Source organism: Thunnus thynnus, chromosome 2, assembly GCF_963924715.1.
Source record: "Thunnus thynnus chromosome 2, fThuThy2.1, whole genome shotgun sequence".
Taxonomy (NCBI): domain Eukaryota; kingdom Metazoa; phylum Chordata; class Actinopteri; order Scombriformes; family Scombridae; genus Thunnus; species Thunnus thynnus.
Genome location: NC_089518.1, coordinates 37,019,739 through 37,039,491, shown reverse-complemented (window position 1 = coordinate 37,039,491; position 19,753 = coordinate 37,019,739). Strand labels below are relative to the sequence as shown.

General features: G+C 40.3%; 2 protein-coding genes across 3 annotated transcripts in view; both read right to left on the bottom strand.

Annotated features, from left to right (window-relative positions):
- Nucleotides 1–739: 739 nt before the first annotated feature.
- Nucleotides 740–10,913, bottom strand: tor2a (torsin family 2, member A). Its single transcript, XM_067572882.1, has 5 exons — nt 10,714–10,913; nt 7,769–8,034; nt 7,498–7,673; nt 6,995–7,122; nt 740–4,561 (listed from the first exon to the last, which is right to left on the bottom strand). The coding sequence occupies exons 1-5, from the start codon at nt 10,832–10,834 to the stop codon at nt 4,317–4,319; spliced, it is 936 nt and encodes a 311-aa protein (XP_067428983.1). The 5' UTR covers nt 10,835–10,913; the 3' UTR covers nt 740–4,316.
- Nucleotides 10,914–11,884: 971 nt separating this feature from the next.
- sh2d3cb (SH2 domain containing 3Cb) overlaps nt 11,885–19,753 on the bottom strand; it is a 46,047-nt gene continuing 38,178 nt past the window's right edge. For both annotated transcript variants that reach the window (XM_067572832.1, XM_067572839.1), the window contains 6 exons: nt 19,087–19,541; nt 18,812–18,927; nt 17,434–17,605; nt 16,357–16,468; nt 15,185–15,391; nt 11,885–14,327 (listed from right to left, as the gene is read on the bottom strand). In XM_067572832.1, the coding sequence (XP_067428933.1) occupies nt 14,158–14,327; nt 15,185–15,391; nt 16,357–16,468; nt 17,434–17,605; nt 18,812–18,927; nt 19,087–19,541 (1,232 nt within the window). In that variant the 3' untranslated portion in view covers nt 11,885–14,157. The remainder of the gene's footprint in view (nt 14,328–15,184; nt 15,392–16,356; nt 16,469–17,433; nt 17,606–18,811; nt 18,928–19,086; nt 19,542–19,753) is intronic.

The window sequence follows — 19,753 nt, the reverse complement described above, 5'->3', positions numbered from 1 at the left end:
TTATAAACCTGAGCCTCCCACACGTCACAGAGATGAACCTGATCTCTTCCTCCTGAGCAGTTTTGGGGCCACTGAGCAAAATTTGATTTGCCTTCAGGTTGTGTGTTTGAATCCCGTCCTGTTTTCTGAAATACATCGAATCCAACCGAAGAGCCAGAAACTTTTATGCTCTTGTGTGACTTTGAAGGCACTTTTTTTAATAGTTAGCCTGTGTTGAGCTCTTCATTTATATCAAGATTAATTAAGAGCATTTATTTACTGTATATATTCATTTATGTGTTCATTTAAATCAACAAAAATAGGCAATTCCTTTCTTTCTTTGCCTTCATCTTGTTTCAGATGAGCGGAACAAGTGAAACGTCCTCACAACCAAACAGTATAAAGAGTGACACACACACACACACACACACAGGAATACTGACGACCTCTGACACCTGTTCATTTCCGATGGAGAAACTATTAATTTCCTGTTAAAGGAAGGCGGCGCAGCTCCGTCTCCGTCAGAGAGAGAGATCACATCTCCTCCGCTTCCTGTTCGGAGCTCTGATGAAGGTGACAAACAGCAGCTCCGCTCGTCATCCGTCAGAGAACAACACGGATCAAAACTACACCTGTTTCCAGGCGTCAAAACCACTTTTAATGCCTGATAAAAACAGCAAAAGACTGTAGAGAAGCTTTTTAATGCTGGATACTGATGACATGTATGATGTTAAAGAAAGAAGGAAAAGCTGCAAACTCATAACTTTGATGAAATATTTTATTTATTTTATTTTCTTCAGGACAAAATGAACCAATAAATGCAGAAAACAGTTCAAATTGATATTTAGAGTCAGTTTCAACCTTTATAAGGATTTTTTTTTATGCAAAAGAAGGCAGAGATGTCATTTTGAGATAGTTTTAACCAAGTAATTGAACTTATTTTGTTGGGAAAAGAACAGATTACATATAAATTATAATTCAGAACAGAGTAGTTTTGACTTTCAGCACTTATCTGCGTGGAGTAACTGATGGATGGTGTTAATCACGTCAGATTATTGGTTCATAAACTGTCAAGATGAGCAGACAATGATAGAAACACATGTTCAAATACTCTTTTCTGATTGGATAGATTCTGTGGCACCTGTTTCCTGATTAGAAACAGTAAAATAGTCAACGGTAATAGTTAGTAAACAGCCAGTGAAGCAGGTCTTAAAAAACATGCAGCTTGAATGTTTTATATAATTTAATTCATACATATAATAAAAACCATAACTTACACAGATAGAGGGTCGTAGTTGTGGTTTTGCATGTTTTTGGCAAATTAACAACCAACCACTTCATTTTTACACTACTGTTGACTATTTTTAGCATTGAACCATCGATTTTTACAGATTTTATTTCATCTCAGGCAGCTGTTGGTTTTAGTTCAAGTCTATGAAAAAACAACTAGCAGAAACTTTAAATCTGAGACTTTATTTAGTCCGTCACAGTCGATATTTAATCAAGTGTGTTATAGTGTTATAATATTCTCAAATCTCCATCTGCAGATGTGTTCAAACAAGACTCGACGGGGTCTTAAAATGTATTTCAGTGACTCTCGTTAATGTCGTTAAAGCTTAATTGCAGCGTATTCAACTGTGTGGGCAAAGAATCCCAACACTGAGATGTATTGAAGGAAAACATTTACGTGTGCGAAGGTGTAAATATTATAACAATATACGACAGCTGTCACCCAACAGCTGTTTACCGCCGGTCAACAGACGGCTCATTTATAGAATCATTACATGTTCGGTCAGACGTGTTTATTTGCTTTAGAAAATGTATTTGTCAGAATGTTTTTTTTTGTTAATTTGTTTGTTTGTTACTTTTCTGCATCCCTTTAGCAAACTACAAAATCAAAAACTACACAAAAACTGCTGGAAAACATTGTGAAGCACATTTGATTTGATCTGTTAACTTGTATTTATTTATCAGTATAATCAGTTATGAGATCTATCTTGTTATAATTTGACTGAACTGCTATTTATGTGTAAAAAATAAATAAAATGTGTCCGTCACGTCCGTCCTCTGGTTTATAAATAAAGTTAATTGACACATCCAACACAGGAGATAATCATGTAAAACACATCAGAGGTTTTTCATAGAAATGAACTGAAACAAATCGCTGCCTGGAAGGAAATCAAGATTAAAACCTGATGAAATAATTAGCAAAATTATTATTGCATTTGTAAATTCAATTAAGCTCAATTCTCTTTGTGTTTTAATTGTCTGACTTGATTCCTGAGTCACAAAACCATCATTTACTACAACAAACAGTTTACAATCATTAATATGTTGTAATGGCAATAACTCAGAATTTAAAGTATTCATTTTGGCAGAGGAATACTGACTTTTTCATCACAATTACTTGAAACAAACTGCTCTTCTTTATCTCAATAGATCAGGTCCATTTTATCCTCCATAAAAGGTAAAGTGCACTTTAAGCCGTAACCTTTACAATAAGTTTTACAGCAAAGAAAGTAAATATAATACATGATTTTTTAAATTTTTTTTTTTACAGAAATCCCTCAAATGGGATTAATTTCATTACTGAGCTGCAGGTGAAATCTGCTTCACCTCCTCCTCATCCTCCTCATCACCCGGCAACATGAGTCTTTACTGCCACCTGATGGCCGAAGAGGAGACGTGATCAGTTTAAATAATAATCTTGTACTGAGACATTTTTCAGCCCTCAGATGAAAAGTCCTTAAAGACATTGTGCATTTTTAATAAATATCTACTTTTATCAAACACATGTGATAACATCAGCTGTTGGATGTTCTTTATAATTAAGAGGGAAAATGAAATTTATGGAGATAAAAGTTGAATTAAAACTGAAGGAGCTGAAATTTGTCAACTGGGGTTTTATTTAATGAAGTTGGCAGCTAATAAGTTATTATGTTATTGTCTATTGTTATATTATATTCAGGGTTTCTGCAGGATTCTCCATTTTAAATACTTTTAAAGACCTTTTTAATACTTTCATATTATTATTATTATTAAATCCTATTTTTTTCCAGCAGTATATAACAATAATTCCTGATGATATAATTAATTAAAATTATGCACCTGGGACCCAGACAAGTGGAGAAAATGGATCGATGGATGAATTAATTAAAAATGTACTTAAGTTTTTACTAAACTCTTGTTTGTGGCTGCAGTAGTTGAGTGTTTTCTGCAGGTTCGATGCTGCTGAAACACATAAAATGATTAAACAGACAACCTGCAGAACATATTTAATTACTAACAGCGCTGCATGTGGCAGGCAAGAGGAAATATGTAAGACTTCTGTTCATCAAATTTAATATTTTACTACTTTCTAAAGCCTTTTTCTTTAGGAAACTGACTTTTGAAGATTATTCTCTACTTGAAGACCTGCAGATACCCTGTATATTAGTTAGATTTGGTTGTGGCACAGATAGATGCACTAAGTTTCTTGCTAAAAGTTCTTTTCAGATCGTCTTTACACTTTGACACAAGTTGAATGATTACTGTGTTCACCTGCTAAGATTTCTTTAGATAAAACCAAAAAATAAAATTGACACGTTGAAGATACGAGGCTGATATCACTTCCCTCAAACTCTGTCACCGCCGCGTGCAGGAGCTTCGTATCGAACATAAAATTTAAACATTCAGACACATTAAAAAAAAAAAAAAAAAAAAAAATCAACACATGAGAATTTTGATCCCTTTTGGAGAATCGCAGAAAAAAAAATCTGCATCAGTGAGTAAAGAGACCGAGCTCTCTTCTCCCGCTGTTAGCCGGCTAACAGATGAGCAAGGCACCCGAACCTCCAGCTGGACCCTCGGAGGACACCTGCGAGCTTCCAGCTGTGACTGTATGAATGTGAGAGATGGATGTTGTTGACAAAAAAAAAAAAAAAAGATGCATAAATACTGCATAAAATCAAAATTAAAAACAATCATTTTACTTTAGCAGCCTTTGGAATCCGAGACCACACTGTACCAACTTAGAGTTCATAAATTAAAGGAAGCGTTGGGTGTGAGGTAGAGCGTGGGAGGAGTCCTGGTTCGGATACTGAACGACGCTCAGGGGATAAACTCTCCCAAACACACAGCTGGACATGTACTGACTGCTACGACAACAAGGACTTCAGCGTCGACGGCACAAAACTGCTTCAGATCCGGAGAGTTACAGAAGGCGTCCTGCAGAGATGCTGCTCTTACCTCCATGCAGAGGAAACTGATTCCTCAGAGTTCCTTTTCCTCACAGACTAACCTCGGGTCAAGTTTCTCTTTCAGTCCGTTAAATCAAAAGAAACAAATTTCCTCTCAGCTCACAGGAAGAAGTTGATTTTGGCAGGGACGGCCTTGCAGCCGGTAGTAGAGAAGTACTGTCCCTGGACGGGAGTGTAGATCATGTCGCCCCCTACCGACTTCACCACGTCGCTGCGGCCGCAGAAGCCCCGCTGGCAGAGCTGAGAGCGGACGCAGCGCTCCACGTGTCGTCGGGTCAACGGCAGGAAGGGAACGAAGCGGGTGATGAGCTTCTGCTGGATGATGTTGGAGTGGAAGAACCCACCTAGAGAGAGAAACTCACTTCAGTTCTGACTGTTTGATCCAAAGAAAAAAGACAAGTTCATGTTTCATCTGTGTGTCCGAAGTTTAGCTCATTTTCTGCACAGAGCAGGTTTACCATCTCCAAAACATTATTATACACTAGATGTTAAATATCTATGTTATTTTTCTTACTTCTTAAAAAGCCTCCTTGTGAAAAAAAAGTTACCAGTATTCTTCTTCTTCTTTAACAAACAACACAGTTTCTGGTTAAATCAGGCTGACAGGGGAGCTGCTGAGCTTCTCAGCTAATGGTAATAATAAATATAACAAATACAAATAAAGAAGAAGGAAGAAGGCAGAAGAAGAAGAAGGAAGAAGAAGAAGAAGGCAGAAGAGGAAGAAGGCAGAAGAGGAAGAAGGCAGAAGAAGAAGAAGGAAGAAGGCAGAAGAAGAAGAAGGCAGAAGAGGAAGAAGGCAGAAGAAGAAGAAGGAAGAAGGCAGAAGAAGAAGAAGGAAGAAGAGGAAGAAGGCAGAAGAAGAAGAAGGAAGAAGGCAGAAGAAGAGGAAGGAAGAAGGCAGAAGAAGAAGAAGGAAGAAGGCAGAAGAAGAAAGAAGGCAGAAGAAGAAGAAGGCAGAAGAAGAAGAAGAAGAAGAAGAAGAAGAAGAAGAAGGCAGAAGAAGAAGAAGGCAGAAGAAGAAGAAGGCAGAAGGCAGAAGATGAAGAAGGAAGAAGGCAGAAGAGGAAGAAGGAAGAAGAAGAGGAAGGAAGAAGGCAGAAGAAGAAGAAGGCAGAAGAAGAAGAAGGCAGAAGGCAGAAGATGAAGAAGGAAGAAGGCAGAAGAGGAAGAAGGCAGAAGAAGAAGAAGGAAGAAGGCAGAAGAAGAAGAAGGCAGAAGAAGAAGAAGGCAGAAGGCAGAAGAAGAAGAAGGAAGAAGGCAGAAGAGGAAGAAGGCAGAAGAGGAAGAAGGCAGAAGAAGAAGAAGGCAGAAGGCAGAAGAAGAAGAAGGAAGAAGGCAGAAGAAGAAGAAGGCAGAAGAAGAAGAAGGAAGAAGGCAGAAGAAGAAGAAGGCAGAAGAAGAAGAAGGCAGAAGAAGAAGAAGGAAGAAGGCAGAAGAAGAAGAAGGAAGAAGGCAGAAGAAGGAAGAAGGCAGAAGAAGGAAGAAGGCAGAAGAAGAAGAGGAAGAAGGCAGAAGAAGAAGAAGGAAGAAGGCAGAAGAAGAGGAAGGAAGAAGGCAGAAGAAGAAGAAGGAAGAAGGCAGAAGAAGAAAGAAGGCAGAAGAAGAAGAAGGCAGAAGAAGAAGAAGAAGAAGAAGAAGAAGAAGAAGAAGAAGGCAGAAGAAGAAGAAGGCAGAAGAAGAAGAAGGCAGAAGGCAGAAGATGAAGAAGGAAGAAGGCAGAAGAGGAAGAAGGAAGAAGAAGAGGAAGGAAGAAGGCAGAAGAAGAAGAAGGCAGAAGAAGAAGAAGGCAGAAGGCAGAAGATGAAGAAGGAAGAAGGCAGAAGAGGAAGAAGGCAGAAGAAGAAGAAGGAAGAAGGCAGAAGAAGAAGAAGGCAGAAGAAGAAGAAGGCAGAAGGCAGAAGAAGAAGAAGGAAGAAGGCAGAAGAGGAAGAAGGCAGAAGAGGAAGAAGGCAGAAGAAGAAGAAGGCAGAAGGCAGAAGAAGAAGAAGGCAGAAGAAGAAGAAGGAAGAAGGCAGAAGAAGAAGAAGGCAGAAGAAGAAGAAGGAAGAAGGCAGAAGAAGAAGAAGGCAGAAGAAGAAGAAGGCAGAAGAAGAAGAAGGAAGAAGGCAGAAGAAGAAGAAGGAAGAAGGCAGAAGAAGGAAGAAGGCAGAAGAAGGAAGAAGGCAGAAGAAGAAGAAGAAGAAGGCAGAAGAAGAAGAAGGAAGAAGGCAGAAGAAGAAGAAGGAAGAAGGCAGAAGAAGAAGAAGGAAGAAGGCAGAAGAAGAAGAAGGCAGAAGAAGAAGAAGAAGAAGAAGGCAGAAGAAGAAGAAGGAAGAAGGCAGAAGAAGAAGGAAGAAGGCAGAAGAAGAAGGAAGAAGGCAGAAGAAGAAGGAAGAAGGCAGAAGAAGAAGAAGAAGATTTTCAACCAAGGAGCTGTCTTTCTAGGGTAGCAACAAGATATAAGATACTATCTAACAACAGCATAAAAAAGTAAAAAACAACAATAATTTCAACATAAAGGCATAAAAACTATTGATGTGATAACTTGACAAGGCTTTAACTATTTTCTTGGGCCGAACATGATACAGAAATCTGTAACAAACTGAATATTCATTTGTTTGTTTGTACACTGTAAATCTACATAAATACAAACATTTTAAAAAGCTTTTCCAAATGTATGAAAAGAGAAGAGACTTAGCACTACATGGTAATAAGTATTAGTTACTGAAAAACAAGGTAAAAACCTCTCGTGACGTAATAAACATGCCCTTAAATGTTCAGTAACGAAGGAATCTTACTTGTGCTGCTGTTGTAAACAGTCTGTGCGATGGCGTCCTGCAGGTCGGCCAGCTGGATCTCCTCTCTGTCCCGTCCAGCCTGCCGGTGCTCCAGAACCAGTTTGTTGATCACCTCCTCCCCCGCGGTGCTGCAGGGAAAAAAACACACACACAAAACACACATTCAGAGTCAAAGTCAACACTTACCGACTGTTTTCATGAAAACTTCCTGTTGAAGCGTCTCTGGGAGAGAAATTTAACAACTACCTGCACATTCAGTTTAGATTAAATGTCAGCTAGCTTGTCAAAAACTTGCTTTTTAGATCAATTTCAGTTGATTTTCGAAAGATGAGGAGCTGAAAGTATCACAACTTGATTCTATATTTGAGTGAACTCTGTCTTTAGTTTCTAAACTTGATATCATTCATAATTATTTGATTTTCTAGCCAGACGGTGAATTTTGGAGCAGCTGCAGAGCACATTTTTAAGCTGACGTGTGTGTGTGTGTTTAATTTTGTGTGTACCTGATGAAGACATAGATAGCCTTGCGGTAGTTGGTGCGAAACACGACGTGGGAGGGACCCAGGAAGGGCTCCAGGACATCGACGAGGCCTGGAGGCATCTTATCCATCTCGTCAAAGATGAAGACCGAGCGAGCGCAGTCCGTCAGGTTCCCCTGCACCCAACTCTTCAACTCCTCCTGCAGCAGCAGAGCAGAGGATGTGATCGCTCATAACAACTGCAAGAAGCGATTAAAGATGGAAGCACACTGTCACACAGCGCTCTCTAACTCACCCTGTACTCGTCCACTCGGTTGGGTAAAGGGAAGTGCAGCGTGGGGATGAACTGGTGGACGTACGGGCTGCTCATCGCTGAGCCGTACAGATGATTTCCCAGCATGGAGCTGACCAGCGTCTTCCCCGTCCCGGAGGAACCGTGGAAGGACAGCACCAGGGGCCGGTCTGGGCTTTTATTCTGAAGGAATTTGGCCACTTCCTCTGACACGATGTCCTGAGCCAGATGTTGTCCGTAAACATTCTTGTAGAGGTCCCACTCCAGGTCTGGTTGACAGGAGACAAAAACACATGTGATGTTACTGTTATCACTCAGCCTCAACAGCTGACTGGCTAAAAGTAATATATCACATGACTTGGCATTAATTTCTGATGTATGACACGACAGTAAAGTGTTGTCATTAATTTACTGACCCAAAGAGTGAAACGTTCTGCTCTCTTAAAGCTTTATTGAGGATTAAATCACCTGTTTATTAATGACTGATGACGTGTTTATGAATGAATGAATAGCTTGTGGTCAAAGGTTTGCTATGAAGGCTGATTGCAGGTCAGAGTATGAACAGTGTGTGACGTCCGAGGTTTGATTCTTAAATTAAAAAAAAGAAAAGACCAAACAGCAGACGGCCATAAACTGAACAGCAACAGTGAAAAACAGGAAAAAGGAAAAGAGTCTGTATAGAAGTGATGAATTGTTGATAATTACAGAGTAATTATAACCAGACTGCCGAGAGATTGGCACCAAAAACAGCAAACAAGAAAAAGAACCAAGTGATGTGATAAAATCAGTCTCACTTTGAGGTCTGGGTGAGAGCATTAAGCTTCCCTCAAGACAGCTGGAACAATTAAAAAAGAATATGGAAAAAAAGGAAGAGGGAGATAAAAAGAAAGCAGAAGAGATGTCAAATAAAGAGAGAAAGAAGTTCAGTCCGTTTACTGGAGATTGGAAAGCATTTATGCTGTAGCAGGAGGAGGTAAATAAAAGAGAGATATGTAGAAGCAGCGAGGCAAAAAGCAACAGCAGTAGGTCAGAGAGCAGCTTCTACCCAGTCTGTGCAGGGTCTCAAAACAGATACATGGGATCCTGACGTAGACGCGGCTCCACCATGACGGCTTCAACCACTAAACAACCCTCACGAAGAAGAAGAGGAAGAATTATTCTACCACGGTCCTGGCATCTATCCTGACCTCACCGCCTTCGCTGAATACCCGGAGCTTCTTGAGCCGCCGCCACCGACAAGAATCCACAGGAAGGCACCAGAAGGCCACTCCTACCCCCCCCCTACAGCACCTCCAGCGCAGCTCAGCCCAGGACAAGGACCGCCATATACGCAGACTAGAGGCAAGACACGAGCTGATCCTCATCCCACAGACCCAGAGAGAGATGAGGAACAGGAGAGGAGCGGTATCTTCCTCATGGTGGAATGTGTTCTCCCTCCTAATTGTGTGTTCAGACCACAGAAACATGGTACGAGTGGGTGATTTCCAGTACTGGTTTTGCCTTCCTCTTAAAAGGAAAGATGTAAACCTGGACTAGATTAGGGGTACTGTCAAAGTCCAGCAATCTTCTCTGCAGCATTGGCAGAAAACCTATCAGGGTTAAGTCCACTAGGGGGGAGCACACTCTTACAGTATGACTGATGACTTAATGATCAGCTCACCAACAGAAGAGGCCTGTGAAAATTATACAATCCTTGCAACATATAATATAAAAATAATATGATAACGGTCATCGATGTAGTCTGAGCTTTCTGGGGAGTGATCACAGAACAAATCAAAACACCGGGGTAAAAAGAGCAGGTTATCGAGGACCACAAGAGACACTAAAAGCAGAACCTCTTCCCCCCACACTTCCTCAAGGTCCACACGATTAACAAAGACTCTGTATCAACAGGAAAATGCAGCAAATTGCGTCGCTAACCATTTCCTCTTTATAGATGCTGAGCACACACACACACAACCACAGCTGGAACACCGACAGCAACACCAGATGAGAACATCAGGAGGATATCTGACAGGTCCAAATGATCTGTTTCCCTACTATATTGATACATGTGTCAAAGGTCGAACGCTGACAGAAAAGAAAGGCTTTTGTGAAAGATGTCTAATCTATGCAAATCAATTTGGGAATTAACCTAAAACAACACTGTGCCAACCAACTACAGAGTGGAGGGGTAGTAGAGTGAAAATAGCACACTCAAACAAACAACACAAAAAAAAAACCCAGACTGACCAGATGTTGTGCTGATACAGGACTGAGCTGGACCAAGGCTCTCCTCCTGGTGCTTAACACATATGAGCATCTGATCCAGAAATAATCTAAGACCTTTTGAAATCCTGTTTGTCAGACCAGTGAACACAAGTACTGGACCAGCTAATAGACAGCTCCCTGGCACAGATGTCAGACAGATGTGAACTGTGATGTGGCTTAAAGTCTATGACATGAAAGATATCATTTTTGTTCAAATACGCATATATCCATACTTATTTATAGCCAGTAGATGAATGACTGCATGTGTGGGTTTATTATTTGATGCTCTGTGCTAATAAAGAAAGTTGTTTTGGGTGAGAACACAGCAGAATATGAGCATGAATTTGTTGTTTAGCAGATAGTAACACATGTTTAGTGTTTTAGTCACTTTCACAAGCCTTTTCTGTCCAACACTGCATCAAAATAACGGAGGAGAACTGTACAAGCGATGAGAGCAGCCTGTTTTTCTAGCTAGCATAACAGTAACCTGACATATTAGCTAGCAGAGCACACACTAAACTAAAATACCAGTTAACTAACACTTTCTACACTGGAACAAAACGTATCACTGGTATCTAAGCTACCGGGAAAACTACATATTACATTGGTTTTACCTTTTCATCCCGGCTAGCTGGCTAACAAGAAGCAGCTGCCGTTAGTTAAAGTTAGCTAGCCCGGACACAAACATAACGTCTTACCTCTGATATTCGGCTTAAAGTCGCAGTCGCAGTTGTCGGATATTGTGCAGTAAAGTCTCTGAAAAACACAGCAGACCGGGTTAAAAAGACATAAAAGCAGCACAGACAGGATGGCCAACATTTTGGCTGCCTGCTGGCAGACAGAATCCCCTGAGCGGACCGTCTGCTAACGATGACTGATAGCCAATTTGTAGTTTAACTACTAACAGGATGTCGTCGCGTAACACGCAACGAAGTGACGGAGAGGACTACATTTCCCAGAAGGCACCTTCTGTGCCTTCTGTGTCCTACGCTATGGGGCGTAGGACACGTTGGAGGATCACAGTCCAGAAAGCACAGAGATAAATAAAGCATCTGGAAAAAATTATACTATGTAATTATATGTTTTACAGCTGTATTAAAAAAATATATTATCTTATTAGAAATATATTCAAATTTGAATGTTTTTATATGTTTAAAAATATGTCTGACACTGTAGAATAGAATAGAAACCTAATGCTTGGAAACAGCTTTTATATTATTTAAAAATCAAACAGAAAAAATTAAATGTGCAGACACTATAAACATGTATATTTGCAGTGGACTGATCTGAAATAGTGTATATCAGTAAAATACAGTAGAATAAACCAGCATAGAATATGTAATTTATACAGCAGAGGGTGCTATTAATGTGAAAATGGAATATTATGGAGCCATGGTGCAAGTCTGATGTTTGAGTTTTAATACATCATCATCTTCTGAGCATGAAAAAGATGACTATACTCTTCAGAGAGATTTAGGTTTGATCTCCAGGGGAAGTTGGTATTGATTTGTTTGTAACATCACAACATCCTCCGCGTCAGTTTATGACCTCACATTTCATCACACCTCGAAAGAAACAGGAAAATCCCAAATTTCTTCAAACAAGTGTAAGATCAGTGTAAATATTTTCCTTTTATTTTTTCCTTCTGTGCAGCATGAGTCAGGTTTCATTTCAAATGTTTTCCTCAGTGGACGCTGAGAAATAAGCATCAGACATTTAAACTGTCTTTGAGAGTGATGTAAACATGTTTTATTTACATGTCACATAAATATTACATCATGTTAATACTGTGTAAGGTGTTAGAAATGTTTGGTACCTTCACTGACTTCATTCCATGTCACACTCCAATGACAATAATGATAATAAGAGTTATGTGTGATAAGTTTTTATTATGAAGGACACAATGAGAGAGAACAAGAAGTGAACATTAAATGAACTAATCACAGCATCACTAAGCTCATCTAAGGTTACATTAAATATTCACTTGAAATTAGGAAATCCTAATGATTAACACATAATGATAACCATAATACAAATATGGAAATGTAGATACAATGTTATTCTGCTCAGCTGTTATTGCGTTTTACAATTTGACATACAGTTCAGTACATTTGTACCTCTCAGGAAGGTCCAGCCTTCAGGTAAACATAAAAACATATTTCTATATATTACATTAAAACAACAATGAGTTACCGTGCTGAGGCACAGCCTCTCTTATCATCAAAATACATTTCATTCTTCCTGCAAAAGACAATGTGACTGTACCATGACAGCACTGAACCCGGCGCAGTAGCTACTGTCCATTTCACTGATATCTTTTCTTCACATTTTGGTCCTCTGTCAGACAAATGTCCACTTGTAAGACATTTACATATATATACTCATATATTCTGTAAAAGTTACTGACAGGAGAACACACTGATTTCTGACTCTGGCACTGGTGCTTTGAAACAAGACCTCAGTTAAGCACACAGAGTAGTCAATGAGAACAAACCGACCACTTTGGTTCCTCAGAAAAAAATCCAAATGAACACCAAAGCAGCGGCTGTAAACCTGTAATGCTGTATATTTTGCAGTTTCTTAGTCCCTCCACAGTGCTGTAGTACCTCCTACTCCCCCGTACCGTCACCATCCTCGAACCTACTGACTTATTCCAGAAACTATCCTCAGCTTCAAAAGATGCTGCTGTTAGTAGTTAACCGTTACATTAGGATGGACAAATCTGAAGCAAACATCCTGATGAAGTGCTTTTGAGTGGCTGAATCCAGATGTGTTCCCTCCAGACTCGTAGACTCCCCAAACTTTTGTTGTACGTTCTGTGACGTGTTCATCGTCATCACATCAAGTATCTGAGGGTGATGACCATGTAACCCATTTTAAAGATTTTTTTCTGAATGCTTTTTGATGATACAGCCTGGTATTAAAGATCCCCTCCAGACATGTTCTACAACATATAAAAATGCTCTGCTTTGAATAATAATTTGTGTCTGAAATGGTTTCTCCACAAATAAGTTTAATCAAGGACATTTCCTCCTTCTCCCTCATTAAACATCCAGAATCTGTGAAAATATAAATATTGTTGATTTCTAAAGTTTCCCTGCTGGACACCAGATGTCTCCTCCTTCACTGTAAAGTTCATTCTCAGTGTTTGTGCAACTGGAGGCTTCAAGTTTCCACATCACACTTGTATAAGTTACATACTGGACCCTGATTGGCTACAAACTTGTTGTGATGTCACAAATCCTGCTCGTAGGTTGACGTGTTAAACTGAGATTTAAGGTGAACTCAGAGAAACTTTCCTCCTTCAGCAGATGAATGTGAAAACAAACTCTGCACATACATCATTCTGCACAGAGAAGAACAAACATCCAACTGAAGGAACAAGAAGACAAACATGTTTTTGAGTGGAGGAGGACGTTAACAGTTTATGCAATATAAACCTCATTATTGTGGTTTAAAAACTGTTTGCAAACAGTAGACTTCCTGTTCTGCTTATACTTTTTTTCATTCATTTCATTTTCATTAACATAATTTTTTTGCTTGTTTTCTGTATTTAAAGTTTCCTCAGGTTACATGAAAGGCACTTAAAATCAAATGTAATATTATTATTATTATTATTATGACTCCAACATTTACGTCCTTGCTGTGAATTATGGGTAATCTAAGTGAGGTCTGCAGTCCAAGCGGACTCTCTGGAAGTCCACTTGAGGCCTGCTTCACAGGAATGCACCCGTTAAGTCTGCTAATCCGGAGAAGTTTGGACATTTGGATTCAGCCTCAGCTCAAACTCTAACCCTAGAGGCAAAGGTGACCTCTGACCTCTGACCTCTGTGAAGAAAACACAGGCCAAAAAGTCATTTCACCTTTTAAGTACCGCAGTTTTACATGTTTGGGGAGGTTCTGGCCTACTGCAACATCGTACTCTTAAGACTCTGGTTTAGATTTGCTGCTTGTTACTGGAGCATCGTCATGATCTGCCTTATAACGACTTTCCAGTTTGCCATTGAGCAAAACCTTTAACCCCTTAACTGCCAGGAAGAGCTGCTCGGTGTCCAACAGAAGAATATCTGATACTCAGTGAGCACGTAGGAGGGAGCTCAGCCAACCTGGACTCAGGTTAAACGATGGGAACAGGTCTGAGGTCAGCGCGGTCGGACAGGCGGCTCCAGCTTGTTGGACAAGGCCGTCAACACCTGGTCAAACTTGGCGTATCTCAGGGACTGGATCTCCACGGCTCCCTTGCTCCCCCACAGCAGCCTCATCTGGAAGTCGGTGTGAAACAGCTCTAAGACCTCGGCCTGCTCCTGGAAACCTGAAACACCAGCATCACATCGTCCGGTTAATCAGTGTTTGTGCTTTATTCAAAAGTAGCAGCACAGAGGAGGTTTTACTCCAAAACAGAACAGACAGAATCTCACTTCCTATCATACTGTGACAAATATAGGGATCTGAGAGAGGTTTTCTTTGAAAAAGTAAATCATATATATCCTGATCTATGCAGGGAGAAAAGTCAATGTGCAGTAACAGCTGCATTATATGTTAAATCTTGTCATTATCTGAGAGAAACAAGCTCTGTAGTAAATGTTTCTGTGTGATTACATCTGTAAAAAAATGCCTTTTATTATACTGTATTTAATATTATTGTTGATATTTGCATATTAATTGTATTTTTATTAATTATCTGTCAATGTTTATAATTTTCTGTACTGCTTTGGCGATATAGGTTTCTGATCTGTTATGCCAATAAAGTTAATTTGAATTGAATTTAAATTGAATTGAGTCATTTACTGAATTTAATTGTTTAAACCAGTTTAAGTTTCATAATAATTGCATCTCTTATGTAAAGGATAAGACTTTTGTTAAACATGTATTTTTCTTATAAAACCATATGCATAAAATACGTAACGTATTACAAATATAAGATAAAAACGATACACTTAAATCACACAAAACAATAATCACACACACTCACAGACACACTAATTAAAACAATCACAAACATTATGAAATATTATTTTAACTCCAGCAGTGAGGTGCACTGGAAGGAGGACCAAGCAACATTTCCATGACAAAGTTGGGGACTATTTTCAGCGGCGGATGAATCCTCATTTGGTGCTCTACTGATTATTTGTGCGTGTGTGTGTGTGTTCATTCTGCTCTCACTCTTACCTTGCAGTTTGCTCTCAGTGTTGGAGCGGTAGATGCCTCCCAGCTGTGCGACGGTTCTCGCCGCCCCCAGGTGGAACATGACCACATCCACCCCGGCTTCCACCGTCTCCCACGGCTCCGTACCCTCGCCCACCGCCACGCTCTTCTCCAGCAGAGACAGGAGGGGGAGGACATGGGGGAAGGTGGTGCTGGACAGTGGGCAGCTCTCTGGAGGAAAAAACAGACGGAGAGTCAACACTCGTCTGCTGCTTTTGTCTGTTTCCAAATGTTTTTCACTGACATGTGTTCACCTGGTTTACATGATTATACACTATAGAAATCTCTACCAAATGTTTTTATCTATCATCTGTCTATCCATGACAATCAATGAGCGGACAAGTGACTCAAAAACAAACCAAGATGGACAGAAACACTCAACTCTCAGTGTGGCCACACCTTCAGTGACATGACGGCTACTTCTGTTTCGACACTTTGCACATTTTTGCTCCTTTTCCTGTTTTTCAGTCATTAACATCTCCTGTTATTTCACCACCTGCCCTGTAGACATCCTCAGAGTGTTCCTGCCAGTTCCAGCCACCTGGAGCTGGTTGCAGCAGCTGTTCATAAGTTCAAACTAGTTTTAACTTAGATGTTTACTTCATGCAGTATCATTAAATTAAAACCATTTTAACTAGACATGAGTCAAATATTCTACTACCTGTCAGGTGGAACTGTTGTGTAAGCAAGCAGATTGAACCAACTGATGAAGCTGATGTTATTTATCTACAGCAGCGTATTGCTGCCACTATGACAAAAAATTGCTGTTTCTCCTCATAACGAGAAAATAAAAGAAGAAAATAAAATGATCAGCTGTGATTTCCTTTCACCACTGAGTAAGATGTTCTTACTGGTTAGATTTACTAGAATCTGCATCATTAGCTTCACTGTTAGTTTAGATGCTTTCAGAATATATATGGCTGTCATGTGAGAATAAAGGTTCACAAATGTTTAGTAAGCTAGATCTTGTATTAAACTTTACTTTGATAACTTTTTTACATCATGTTGTTGCTCTCAAGACCAAAAAATGTTGTTGAGAGGAAGGTGCAGCCCACACATCAGTATTAGCATGTTTTTGTTTTGTTTTTTTCAGAGGCATGAAACATGTGAGGTGCAAACTGTAGGAGGATCTCTACCTTTCCCGTCGTTCAGGCTCTTCATGAACGGCCTCAGAGTTTTCTCGTAGAGAATGGCGCCCTCTGTGTGTCGCTGGCGTAACGCCATCCAGGTCTGCTCCAGACGGGACACCTGAGAGACAGACAAAACCAATCACCAATAAAACCCGGTAGTAATGGTTTCCAGATGTGACCATTTCACATTTCCAGTTGCTTTTGGACTGAGAACTGTGAAATATCTTTAGAAGTATGACTATTTTATTTAGCTCACACTGGTTTTTGAACAAAAAATCTAAATTGAACAGAATATTTAATGTATTTGAGCTATAATATGATATATTTAATGGTAAAAGTAGAGATAAAAATCTGTGATGGGGCTCAATTAATTGTTATGTTTATTTTTACCTCCATGTTCAGCATGAAATAACCAATATTTTATACTGCACACTATAAAATAAGCTTTTATTGGCTTTTTATTTTTTTAAAAGGACAGAAACTCGAAAGGTAACTTTGCCCTAAATTGTCATGTTTTCTGTTTACAGGTAATAAATGTTTAGAGTGAAGTAAGAAAGGAGAGTAAAGCTGACACACAGTATATTTAGATCAGTACAGTCACAGATGATGCAGAGATGTGATGTTTATAAAAGGCGATCATTTGAATACAAACTTAAAAATCCACATAGAGTTTATTACTCTATATATCTTATATCTAATTTGCTGTGTCACGCTACAAACTTTAACATGGAGAAATAAGGCACAGACGCCATATTTACAGCAGCAGTCTTTATAGTTTTACAGCACCAGTCAGAGATAATGCGGTCATAGTGCAATTTCAGAGTGTTTATTGTTGATATACAGTGGGTAGACGGTTATTCCTCAGCTTTTATTGCAGATAAGTGACTTATCAGTATCATCACCTCTGTGACTCATAACTTATTAATACAACTAAAATTACAGACTGATTCAGATCCAGCCAGTGACCTTATGAGCTCTCTCTCCACTGTTCACTGTCTTGTTTCCACTATCTCTATCAATGGAAAAAAAATCACCCTAGAAAGAAATTACTGTGTAACTGAAGTCTGGGTAATGTGTGTTTACCTGCGGCAGCTCTAAGGCTCTCATGACGGCAGCGAAGCCAAACATGTTGCCCATGTTGCTCTTGAGCTCAGCAGCGATCTGGATGATTTTATGCAGCAGACCGGCCCGCTCCTCAGTCGTCCCCGTGCAGCCCAACACATCCACAGCCAACATGATCGCCATGGTTTGAAACCTGAAGTGGCAGAGAGAGAGAGAGAGAGAGGGGGGAGACACCGACTTTATAGTTTAGCTCATATATAATCTTTTGACCAAGAACTCTAAGAAGTCTCATGTGACACAGATTCTGATTACGCTGGCTCCTCAGCAAAGTCAACTTCCAATTCAAGATCCTTGTGAACATTTTTGGAGCTCTGCATAGTCAGACACCTGCCTACATTAGAGAACTACAGCATCTCTTCAGTATATCACCAGTTAGACAAATGAGTGAGAAATCAGACATCATGTATTTTGTTGGGAGGTGAATCAAGAGTCTACAGCCAAGCTAGCAGCTCTGTGAGGCTATACTGAGGCCAAGAGGCAACTCTGGGCTTCAAACTGGCTCCAATGCAAAACAGCATCACACCTTTCTATGTCCATCTTTATATACAGGTTATGATTCAGGCACAGCTGTGATTTAAGCTAAATGCTAACATCAGCATGCTATAGCTGAGGCTGATGACTGTGCACCAAATTTCATGACATTTCATCCAACAACTGGAGCTATCCCTAACCACAATCTCATGTTTGCGCTAGAGGTAAAAGCAAAATCTTTACGATACATCCTAATCACCTGGAAACCATTAATATCTGTACAAAATTTTGCACCAATCTAACATAGATGTAGAGATATTTCACTGAATAAGTGAAAACATTGACCTAGTGGTAGCACTAGATGAAAAGTTGGGGATCACCAAAGGATTCATTACAGGGGACTATGGATGTCTGTATGGCAAGTTATCCAATAGTTGTTGAGATATTTCAGTCTGGACCAAAGTAGTGGGCTGACATCCCCAGTCACACCACTAGCTTGACTAAAAAAACAATGAACAACTTTCTAATGCATCTCTGAGAAAAAAATAACTCCCTAATGCAGTTATCCTTGTATGTTAGAGATGTTTCAAACTATTTTTAATCCAATTCCATGTAAAAGCAATTAACAAAACATTCAAGTGGCGGGCTTCCCGCTTTTAGCTGTTGCTGACTGGCGCTTTTGGAGGTTAAAATGACAAACTTTGCAGATTATATCAGTATAATGTGGTATATGTAGCTAGTCAACATTTATTCTAAAACTGTACTCAGATCATTGTTTGTCAAGTAAAAGAAACACCACTAAATGATCATGAGGGGACCAATCTTCTGGATAGTCGAAGTCCCCACACAATTAGGTGGTTTGACTCACCTCTCCAGCAGGTCCAGTCTCAGCTGTTGGCCATGTGGGAGGGTAAGCAGCTCCATCCCAGAGCTGACTCCCATCGTCCTTTGCACCTCTGGAGTCACCTCCAGAATCCTGGCCACCTGACGAAACAGAGACACACGGCACTCAGTCTACTTTTGAAGGTGTTCGAGAAGTATTATACTAATTGTAAGAGTAAGAAAATGCTTTTTTTCTCATATCTGGACACCTGGTTTTGCATTATCATTTATGTGTTCACAGTTTGTAACATGTAACAGTACCATGCAGTCAGCCTTGGTGATGTGTTTGGCCGCCGTCCTGGGGTCGACCTCGGCCAGAATTTCCTTCACCCTCCGCAGGATGCCCACATCCAGGGGTTTATTCTCCTTGGGCATCAGCGACGACTGGTACTTGCCGGGCCTGAAAGATGACACCGTCTCCACCACTGGAGAGAAATACACGTTCCCGTCCTCCACCCTCAGCTGGTCGACGCCTGCTGAGCCTTCCTCCGCCCGCAGCCTCTCTACGTAGCTCTGAGGGCTGGGGTAGAGCTCCGTGTAGCAGCTTCCATCTGTATTAGAGGATGGAGACTCCCGGTTCAGATGCGGCTGGGTTTTGTCGTTGGACTGTCTGAAGAGGGTGCTGCTGGGGGAAGGCAGGGGTCGGGCAGCATCCGAGCGCCTGGAGAGGGACGGGGATGGAGCCAAACTGGCTGCCGGGCTTCTGGACTGTGGGGCTGGAGACGGGAGAAGACAGGGAAAAGAAGGATATTTATAAACTCTACCGCTGCATTCAACTTTTTACAAAGAAGACCAGTCTGTGGGCTCAACTCATGATTAGTCTTTTTGTCTATTTTGAAGAAAGGTTGTCAAATGGCTGACAGTTAAAGGATAGGTCCACATTTTATCAAATCTGTCTGAAAACAACAGCCAGGTGCCTGAATGAATA

Excerpts from the sequence above, each read along its gene's own strand:
- tor2a (XM_067572882.1), bottom strand. The coding sequence starts at position 10,834 with ATGTTGGCCATCCTGTCTGTGCTGCTTTTATGTCTTTTTAACCCGGTC. Across the intron at positions 7,674-7,768 it reads ACCGAGTGGACGAGTACAGG|GAGGAGTTGAAGAGTTGGGT; the intron begins GTGAGTTAGAGA and ends CTGCTGCTGCAG. Across the intron at positions 4,562-6,994 it reads TGTTTACAACAGCAGCACAA|GTGGGTTCTTCCACTCCAAC; the intron begins GTAAGATTCCTT and ends TTCTCTCTCTAG.